General features: G+C 41.3%; 1 protein-coding gene across 2 annotated transcripts in view; it reads left to right on the top strand.

Annotated features, from left to right (window-relative positions):
* The first annotated feature begins 2,594 nt into the window (after positions 1–2,594).
* The window catches only part of BCAT1 (branched chain amino acid transaminase 1), a 58,356-nt gene continuing 50,612 nt past the window's right edge, over positions 2,595–10,338 (top strand). Inside the window, exon 1 of one of the 2 annotated variants that reach the window (XM_054218454.1) lies at positions 2,595–2,929. In XM_054218454.1, the coding sequence (XP_054074429.1) occupies positions 2,675–2,929 (255 nt within the window). In that variant the 5' untranslated portion in view covers positions 2,595–2,674. Of the gene's footprint in view, positions 2,930–3,164; positions 3,842–10,338 lie in introns of those variants that run through there. The other variant, XM_054218462.1, reaches the window with a different exon arrangement.

Here is a 10,338-nt window from a genome sequence, read left to right as displayed (position 1 = left end):
AATAAGGAATGCAAAAAGGTATATGGATAAATTGAGGGGCAGGCCCAGTAGGACTTTTCTGAAAGGAAATCCTGACCTGCCTATCTAGAAACTTCTTTGAAGGATTCAATGAACATGCAGACAGCAGAGGTCCAGTTGATAAGGTCTACTTGGATTTCCAAAGGACTTGACACGGTCCTTTACCAAAGGCTTGTAGAAAATAAGCTCCCATTAAGCAAGGTGCTTTTATGGTCTCTCTCATTAATTGGTTAAAAGATAAACAGAAGAGAGAGAGAGTCTGTGGAATTGAGAAAATGGTAGGGAAATGGAGGCAAATAGAGAAAAGACAAAGTTTGCTGATGAGATAAAAACCTTAAGGGTGATGGTGCTAAAAAATTCAGCCAAACTAGACCTATCTGCAAAGACATGCAAAGGACCTTATGAAATTGAGTACACAGCTGTCAAAATAACAGATAATAATGTCTGCAATTATAAAATGATGCACATGGCAAAAAGAACCTCTAAATTTATGTAAACAGTTATGGGTTATGAATGACCTGTTGCCTTTCAGGAGAGAAATGTTGGAATTAGATAGTCTGTAAAAATGTCAGTTTGGGCGAGTGCTCAGGAACAGTCAAATTAGGAAACAGAACAACAGGCGTTACTAGGAAAAGAAATAGAGGAAGAAAAGCAAATTGAAAGTAAATATGTTGACCTGCATTTTGAGAGTTTTGTGTAGTTTATGTGCCCATCTGAAATCAAGGATGGTCAAGGGTCTGAAACTGTTTTTATATTTAGACTAAAAAGGTTAGGACTCTTCATCTAGAAAAAGGAGATGGCTGACAGAGGATTCAACAGTAGTCTGTAAAATCACAGATGACACAGAGGGGATGAATATTTTGATCTTTGTGTTCACAGTCTCACAATACCAGAAGAAGGGAGCATGATGTGAAATTTTCAAGTGGCAAGTATTTTTCCACAGAACAGAGCTAAATTGTGGAACTCATTAGCACAACATCTTATAGATGCCAAATTTTACATGGGTTCAAGGAACAATTAAATGACTAAAACAAAAATCCATGAAGAACTGTTAAGCCTAAAGAATCCATCATTCAGGCAACTGCTGTGGTACAAACCCCTTGAGGCTAGAAGGAAAGTGCCCCTACCGTGCTTCTCCTGTACGTGTAATTCTTCCGTAGGCATCTTTGTTGTCGGCTGTCAGAAATAAGATATTGAATTAAATGGACCTTTGGCCTGACCCAGCATGGTGGTGCCTACATTGTGGTTGTAATCTGAAGATAAGTCATCGTGAATGGATTGAATTGCTCTCATGAGTGCTGAGTAGTAGTTCGCTGATGATGAACTGTATCTGTCTGATGCTTCTTTGCTGCCTTCTCTGCCTCCTGTTTTTTTCTCCATCTTTCTTCTCTCCTAAATAGCCACTAAAACATCTCTGTTCACATGAGCTTTCACTTTGGTGGGTGTCGTTTACCCATGTTTCTTTGGAATCCAAGTTTTTGTAATTCCATTAAATAGCACTTTCTTACCTGGCTGCAGAGTGGCAGGAACAGAGATCTACTTATGTTTATGCAACCAATCTCTAGCACGATACAGGAGAGAATAATTCATGTACATCACACAAAGCAGAACCCGACACTTTTGACAGTAGCACTGAGATGAAACAGCATTCTACAGCTGCTCTCAAGCAGATCAGAAGGGGAAAACGTTTACAAAAACAGTAGTAAAGGAAGAAAAGACTTAACCGTAAAATTGGTAAAGATGAAAGTAAGTACATTGGGAACATTACACTGTGGTTACACTGGGATTTTCTCTTAAAAATTCACAGTTTTGTAACACTATTACTGTACAGTTTGACTGGCAGCAGCACTGGTAGAAATAACAGAGTAGACCAGCATCTGATGTTTATTCTCTTGTCTTCAGGCGCTGCCTGCTGGGTACCTATGCACAGAAATCAGAGACGCAGTAGTACACACCAGCTGGCTGTCACCCGAAGCACGAAGAGCCGTGAAGCTGTAGCTACATGGACTTCAGCGTGGACTAGGCACTGGTTAGCAGGGGGAGGACCCAGAGGACCATTGTGGAACACCTGGCAATCCCAGTTAGCTCCAACCCAAATGGGTTGTGGTGGACCCACTGGTGTGGGAGGACTTAGCACAAGTTGTGCAGGTAGCGGTGGAAGGCAGAAGGCCAGGGGAAAGCCTGAGAGCTGAAGGGCTTGCTGGCGATGGGAGGGATAAACTGCGAGGTGTTTGGTGTGTCAGACAACTTGGAAGCAAGGAGGAGGAAATGACTCAGAGGCTGAAAATGATGAGTTTCTTAATGCTTGTTAAGGGAGAGGGCTAAGAAGAACGTGTTATCCTCAGTATAAATGACAGTAAAAGCATTTAATTGTCTCTGCTCGGTAGGCGTAGGGCATGATTTGGGGCCATTTTAGGGGCGAGCCACGGGCCATGGCTGACCCCGCAAGCCGACCTGTCCCCGGGGATAGGTGCGGGGGGTGGCTGAGCTCCCGCCGGCTTCGCCGCCGGCCGGGGGACTGCTGGCGCATCCCCGGGGCAAGGCGGGAGCGGCGGGGAGGTGTGCGCGGCCGCCGGGAGGAGCCGGGCGGGGCGACCCGCAGCCCCTCGCCGCTTTCCCCAGCGGCGGCCGGCCTGCGCGCCGCCCTCCCCCGCTGATGCAATCGGAGCCCGCAAGCGGCGGCAACGGCCACGGAGGCAGCGGCAGCAGCGGCGCCGGCAACGGCAGCGGATCGGCCGGTCCGGAGCCCGCCCAGCTCTCCGCCGCTGCCGGCGGAGCCGCACCCGCAGCCGGGGAGCCGGAGACCTGCGGGGCCCCGGCGGCAGCAGCAGCAGCAGTACCAGCGCTCCCCGCGACGAACCGAGAGCCCGCTCCGCCGCGGAAATACCCGGCGTTTGCCAGCATGATGAAGGTAAGCGGGGCGGGTTTGCTGCCAGAAATCCCCTCGTCCATCCTTCGGGGGATGCGGAGTCGCAGAGGGAGTTTTCCTTTGGCTAACGAGGACAGCGGTAGTTTACTGTTTTGTATTTACAGATTTTAACGCTCTTTCTTTGTTATTTATGCTTTCCGAAGGAGATTTCTGTCCCCAAGAGATTTGTTGTTTGAGATTCAGAAGCAGGATGTGTGTGGTTCTACCTCTTTCTGTGTTCTTTTATTGCAGACAGCATGTGTGGAAAAGAAATGAGTCGGAAGGGAGAGGAGGGGGAAGGGAAGGTGTATAATTTCCTCTGGAGGGGAATTTCTTACTGTTTATTTGTAACACGGGACTCTTAATGATTGAAAAGAAACCTGCAAAGGGTATGGTCTCCTGACAGGCATTGTGCCGTTTTTATGCCTATGAGTTTATTATAAGTCTCATGTCTGCCATTGTACTAGAATAGACTGTGGGCAAAACCCAGTGGCATTAGAGGTTTTGAGTCATTTCAGAAGTAACTTTAAATAATGAAAGAGGAATTGTCAGTGGTGAACACTAACATGAGAGATGATCATCTGTGGGAACTATCCTTTTATAAACGTCATGTTTATCTTCTTCTGCTTAGTGAGGCTGATCTGGGGATTAAAAAGAAGTCTCCCTTGTCAAGACAAAGGGCGTGGAGATAGCACGGGTGCTTTTCAATTAGATTGAGGGCATATCACAGCAACTTTATACCCTGTGGAACAGCTGCACTAAAAACAATTCTTGGATTTTGAAGAAGGTCTGTGCTGGGCTGTCTATGAACTTCACAGCCGCAGCCTGATGCCAAAGTTAACAGCTGAGGAAAAACACGACTGAGTTATTTGCTCTCCTTGGGTAACTATAACAGATGGAATATAGGCACAACAGGTATGTAACTGGCAGGTCCTCTCTGCCGCTGATGACAAGTGTTACTCTCATCCAGTCCTAGGTCTCATCAACATTGCTCTTTCCTGGGTGGGTCTAGTAGTGGTGCAGGTGCTACTGATGATGGCAGGGCTAGAATGGGTGAGTGCTTTGGAGGAGCCTCAGGAGGCTCTGATTAGACCCGTTTTTACTTTCTGTGACTGCAGAGTGGCAGACCAGCCATGGCAGAAAACTGATCTGAAACTGCTCAGGGAAGATACCCAAGCAGCTGCCCCCAGCCAGAACACTTAGGGACAGAATGCAAGTGTGCCAAGGAGTGAGACACACTGTCATGTTCTATACCGCTTTTGATGTACCTGTTGTGTGTCTAGGAAAGAGGGCATGACCCCGGTCTCTGGGGTGTTATCCAGCACCCAGCAGTAATGCTCTGGCATGCCCATGCAAAAAACAAGTAGCAGGCAAGCCACAGACCTACCTGCCTATTTGCTCAAAGCAGCATTGACATTTCATTGAGTTCTTCTCACCTGCACAAAACCTGATTTTGCTGTGTATTTGTACTATAGAAGACAGCATGAAGCAATAGCTACAACAGTTAAAGTACACTCTTGTCACTTCGAAGTGGTCTAGCCTTGGGCAAGTCAGTTCTGTCTGAGCCCTTTACCCTTTATTTGCCTCATCTGTTCAGACTGTAAGCTCTTCAGGGTTATAGCTGTCACTGTGTATTTGTAGAGCATGTATGAAAGATGCAGAAAATTACCATTTGATTATCGTGTTACTTATGCAAAACCCAATAAATTTAAAAGGGGGTCAGTAAGCAATAGCATTATTACAGTTCCTTATCGCTTCATCTCCCCATTCATCATTTCCTGCTTGCTTTTAGTCATAGCCCTCCCTTTCTCCTTGAACCATTTCCAGCCCAACTTCAACCTTCTCTTTCTGGCCTGTTTAAAGGAATGTTATGTATAAGAAATGAATTATGCCTCTAGTTTCTGCAGTTCTGCCTTGTCCACCTATTGCACTGATTGTTAGTGACAGGCTTAGCACTCCTAGCATTCTGTGATCCAGTGGATATTTTGAATTTTTTTCCATGGAAACTGAGTATTGAAATCTGCTGCAAAGTCATAGGTAAAAAAGAAGATTGCAAAATCATTATGTAGCTTTAACACTGTTGATATCTTGCTAAATCAGTCCGTAGGCCATATCCTTGGTTTAATTTGGTAGATGAAAATAATTCAAATGGAATTCACTAGCGATGAATTTATCCCTGGGAGGGCATATTAGGAAAGGAGGTAAATCAGCTCACTAATTGTGTAAGCACTCAGATATTCTGAATTTGTTCAGCTGTTTTAAAACTGTTTATTTGGTGTGGGCGTGCTAAAGAATCAGAACGGATATTATTTTCATTACTTCCTTATATTATACCATTTTCTTAAATGAATAATCATAGCTGAATGTATAGCGAACTGCAGATTATTAGTAGGTTTGAAGCCAGGACTTTCAGCGTTAGAATAAAGGACCTAAGGGGTAAATTCGGTTTGGAAAATGTGCACAATTAGCCCTCTTAGGTCACATACATGAGGACTGGCGTCTTCATGTGACTATAGCGACATATTACGTACTCCACAGTGCTAGACAAGCTCATCTTTACTTCTATGAGCTCCAGCCACTCAATACTGATTGTGGCTTTTGATAATAAATTGTGGCTACCTAATTGCCACGACGGCTGTAATGTAGAGATCAAAGGCAAAAACTTCATCTTGAATGTCTGAATTTTGGTGATATTCAGGCATAAATCAAAGTAGTATGTGACACTATTTTGTTATTCATAGTTACTTACATGCTTGCAACTTGATACCTGCAATTCTGACATAGGATGAAGTGAATAGGTGGTCCCATTTAGCTTAGAAACAATTTAATTACTTTATGACTTTAGACATTAAAGGGACAGGTAATATTACCTCATAAAATGCAGCACCTGTTGTAGAAGGGCAATTTAGCAAATATTACCATATGCTATTGCAGATGAAAACCCAGTGTCATGCTTATGGAAAGGCCTAATGTTGCTCTTTGGTGTGTATATCAAATGATCTGAAAGAGTTAATGTGAACTAAATAATTGATACCTAAATAATTGAAACTATCTTTAAAATTATCAAGAAGTTTTACCATCTGCCTTTTTTGCATCTTGGTCCATATCTTATTACTGGTTTTACAAACTAATGTCATAATACCCTTCCAACAGAGTTACTCATTTACTTTCTTCCCTTGAGGTCTGCAGTTTGTTCCAAGTTTTATTTTAGAGTATACCTGATGCATTAATGAAGTGTAGCATATGACTTCTCAGTAGGTACACAGCTGTTGCTAATTCAGTTTGCCTATTAGAGCGTTTCACACAATCTTTGATAAAAGCACTCTTAGTAAGCACAGAAAATATATTGGTTTTCCTGGTACACAAATAGGGTTTAATTCCACAAGGTTCTCATTGTATTAATTTCCACTAGCTTTCAGAGAGGTCACTGCCGTACAGGTCATGTCCACTTCTTTAATTTTATTTAGACTGTTATATTAGTAGTCATCACTTCTATAATAAATGCTTGAATTTGCATTACCCTTACTGAGAATGAACTTTTTTCAAACTTTGACACTGAGAGGCTGAGGGAACTGGGTTTGTTCAGTCTGGAGAAGAGGAGGCTTTTGGGTGATGTAATAGCAGCCTTCCAAAATCTAGAGGAAAATCAAGGAGATGGGGCCAGGCTCAGCAACTATGTACAGTAGGAGGACAAGAGACAATAGCATAAATTGAAACAAAAAAGGTTCAGACTGGGTATAAGGAAAAGATTCTCCCCACAAGGACAGTCAGGCAGTGGAACGGGTTGCCAAGAGAGGCTGCACAGTCTCCATCCTTGGGACCTCTCAAGACTTAACTGGATTAAAGCCTTGAGAAACCTGGTCTGAGCTCAGAGCTGACCCTGCTTTGAGCAGGATGTTGAACTGGAGGCCTCCTGAGGCCCCTTCCAGCTTGGATTTTCCTATGGTCCTGGAAAAAAAGCTTATGAACTAAGATTTTATATTTTTTTTTAATCCAGTCTTAGTCTTCAACACACTAGTGTGGGTCAGTATATGTTTGTCCAGAGGTCTGCTTGCTGGCTTTTAACAGTTCAAAGAACCCTTGCAAAGATGGTCTTTAAAGTCACCAGCGTAGGCAGATTTCTTTGCAGAAGGTAATTTCTTTAACATGTCAATATAGTAGTAATATTTTGTTCTTCTCTATTATCTGTGGGAATTCCAAGTGCTTAACACGAGAGGTCGAACGGTAATGTTGGTGCAAGTCTTTTCACAAGAACACTACTTTATTTGGACCCTTTGGAGTTTGTTTCTTGGGGATCTGGGGGAGGTCAGGGGGTGTTTTTCCCCATGAGCCTTGTTGGTTTAATTACCTCATTAGAAGCCATGGTAGGGTTTATCAATACTCCATCAACGTGCCTATCGCTGAGCCAGGAAAGAGGACTGTACCTCTTTCCTACACTCTCAACAACTTCTCTCTAAGTACTGTACTTTCTTTCCCCATCTATATCTAGCTTTTGGTAGACTTTCTTACCATGTATTTTAAGAATAATTCTTTAAAGAAGGATCATTGTACCGGTAGGCACTGGCCATGGGAAGACAAGAGGTATGTCAAAACTCCCAGGGAAGTTAATAATGTCAAGGAAAAGTTAAGGGGATATCTCAGGAATTCAAACATCTTTTATAATACTGCTGGGTTTTAAAAAAATAACAGCTTCTTGTTGGTTTTTAAATGAATTCACAAGGTCTTCTTTTTACTTCTTTTCAGTGCAACTGAGTGCAAGTAAAGTTCAATGCATTGTTAGAATTCTTACAACTTTTGAAGCAGTTCTGTCTAGTAGCTTTCACTTCTCTAATATTTGATGCTGAATTTTCTAAATTGTGTAATTTTCCCCTTAATATGTGGAAAATAAAACACTGGCAAAACTATATGAATCACTGAAAAAAAGGAGACTTTTTTGATTTTCTGGAATGTGAACTTTAGATTACTGTATCTTAAATATAATATATAAATATACCATACAAAATTGCAAATTCTACTTTTACAACAAAATTATTATTTCATAATGTATTATGTAACTACATATCATCATGCAGTTCATTAACAATCACGTAAAGTCCACTTAAAATCAGCAGTAATAGTACAATTTTTGTTGATGCATGGAGTTTCTCACCAATCCAGTAAAATAACGAAAATTCTTAATCAAAGCAATATGAGGAAGAAAATTTTGTAGCAAATTTTAATACTTGCAGTATCCCCTAATTATTTAGCAGGCTAGTAGTTAAGTAAGTTTCTTACCAGATGCATGATGCAGGTATTATTTCCCTGATTTTAAAGTTTGAGGAAACTAAGGTGGAGAGATGAAGTTTTTGATCCTGCATGAATAAAAGCATAAGTCATTTTTTTTAATAGGATCTGTAGTTTTAAAACATTCAGATGTACCATAATAATTTTTGAGAACAGAATATTAAGATTTATTAAGATCATCAAATTATCAATGTCACAGTCAGTGCTAGTGTTAAGACTCAAAACTGTAGAGTCCTTCTGGCTCCTGCCCTATACTGTGGCAGTGCCTCCTTATAAACTCGAAAAAAGGCTTCCTAATTGCTAGAAAGTATTGTATGAAGTATAGGGGGTGAAAGTTATAAAAAATGAATAGTTGTGTACTAGTGTAAAACTGTAATGTGAGCCAAGTTTACTCCTTACGTGACATGAAGGAGTTGTAGCATAGGGTATTATAGCATTCAGTGTCTACACAGCCACAATTTTTGCCACAGCTGTGTAGCTGCATATATGCATGCATGTACACAGAAAAAAAAAATCGTATTGTATTCACATGCTTGTATATTTGAGACATTTATCCATCATAGGTATAGAATTTGTTTTTGAAGCAAATATGGTGGTTAGATATGCTGCAACCTATTTATATGTGCATGGGAACTAAATTGCAGGCTCTGCCTTAAACTGGATTAACTGTCTTTAGAAACTGAAGTGCAGTTTGGGAGACAAATGAAACATGCCAGGAAGTGTTTTGTTTCTGTAACCGTAAAGGAAGTCCATTGGGTTGTTGGACTGTAGGTGGTTCAGTTCAGTTTTTCGTCTTTCTGTGTCCTTCTAACACAGCTGTGCTTTTTTCTAAATCTGATCCTGTGCTGTGCCCCAGTCCATGGCCCAGGCTTTGTCCTCAGTATTACACAGTGCTTTATAGAATACAAAGACAAGTTCTGTAGTCTATGCTTTTTTCATATTGACAAGAGTCTGTACCACTAGCATAGCTTCATTTTCTAATATTATTTTTTGCCTTTCAACACTTTTTCAGAGATGATTTTTGGTGTTTACAGGTTGAATCTCTTCTTGGCATGTAGAGATAGAAGTTCAGGAACAACAGCATTCCGTCCTGGTTCTCCATTGAGCTGAAAATGCTGCGTTTACAATTGTTTCCTTCTGGATCTTCTTTTAAATGGTTTTGCTGTAGCCAGCAACGTTTTCATCATGTCAATTGGGCAAAATATTTATTGCAATATGCATATAAAATTAATGTTCTGTCCTGCCATTTCCAGGTGAACTGGATTTCAACAGTGGACAAATCAGATTCTATCTAATCTATTTTAAAATGCTTAAGATTAGCTTCATAAGTTCAGAAACGACAGAGACGTTCTAGCCAAGAGCATTGATATTCATGCGGGTTGAAGCTGGGCAAAACCCTTGGTTCACGGGTGTGTTACAAATAAGTAATTTGTCAATTTAGATTTATTGAGCTGAGCAGGGCTGGTTGATCACTTATACAGATGTTGAGCTGTTAGAGGACAAGCCTACGTTAATCGTCATAGGCCTATTTATTATCTTCATTACTAGTGCCGTTACTTAGCATTTCAAAGTTATCATTTTTCTAATAGAGACTGTGTCAGTCTTGATTTGTGATGACCTTTTACCATGCTAGAGTTATGGCATATGGCCTCTGTTTGCTTTGTGTGCTTAATGCTGACACCTCTACAAATACCTCATCTGTGACCATACTTTTTCGAGGCCACTTTTAATGTGTTGTGTGTTATTTTGCTCTCAATTTCCCTGTGCAGAATCCAGTTTGCTCTGGGCACCGTCAACAAATGATAGGGGATTTCAGATGAAGTGCTTGCTTACAAGGTATTTAAAAAGGACACATAGGGTAACTTTAATGCACATCCAAAATTTCGGAGTGTTATAATGCATGATTTTTCCCTGTCTTAGAGTTGTTACACAGCTGAATATATAGTAAGTCGGTGGAGAATCTGGCTATGTCACTAGTTTAAATTATTTTACCTCTTTTGAGCAGACATCATCAAGAAAAGCAGCTTCTTGTGGTTGTTATCTTGGTGGTTTTCCACATTCAAGGGACTAATGTGTGATACTGTACAGTGCCACTGTAGTTGTGCTCTGTTTTTCCTGGCCTGTTAGTA

Source organism: Rissa tridactyla, chromosome 1, assembly GCF_028500815.1.
Source record: "Rissa tridactyla isolate bRisTri1 chromosome 1, bRisTri1.patW.cur.20221130, whole genome shotgun sequence".
Taxonomy (NCBI): Eukaryota; Metazoa; Chordata; class Aves; order Charadriiformes; family Laridae; genus Rissa; species Rissa tridactyla.
This window is presented reverse-complemented; position numbering and strand designations above follow the sequence as displayed.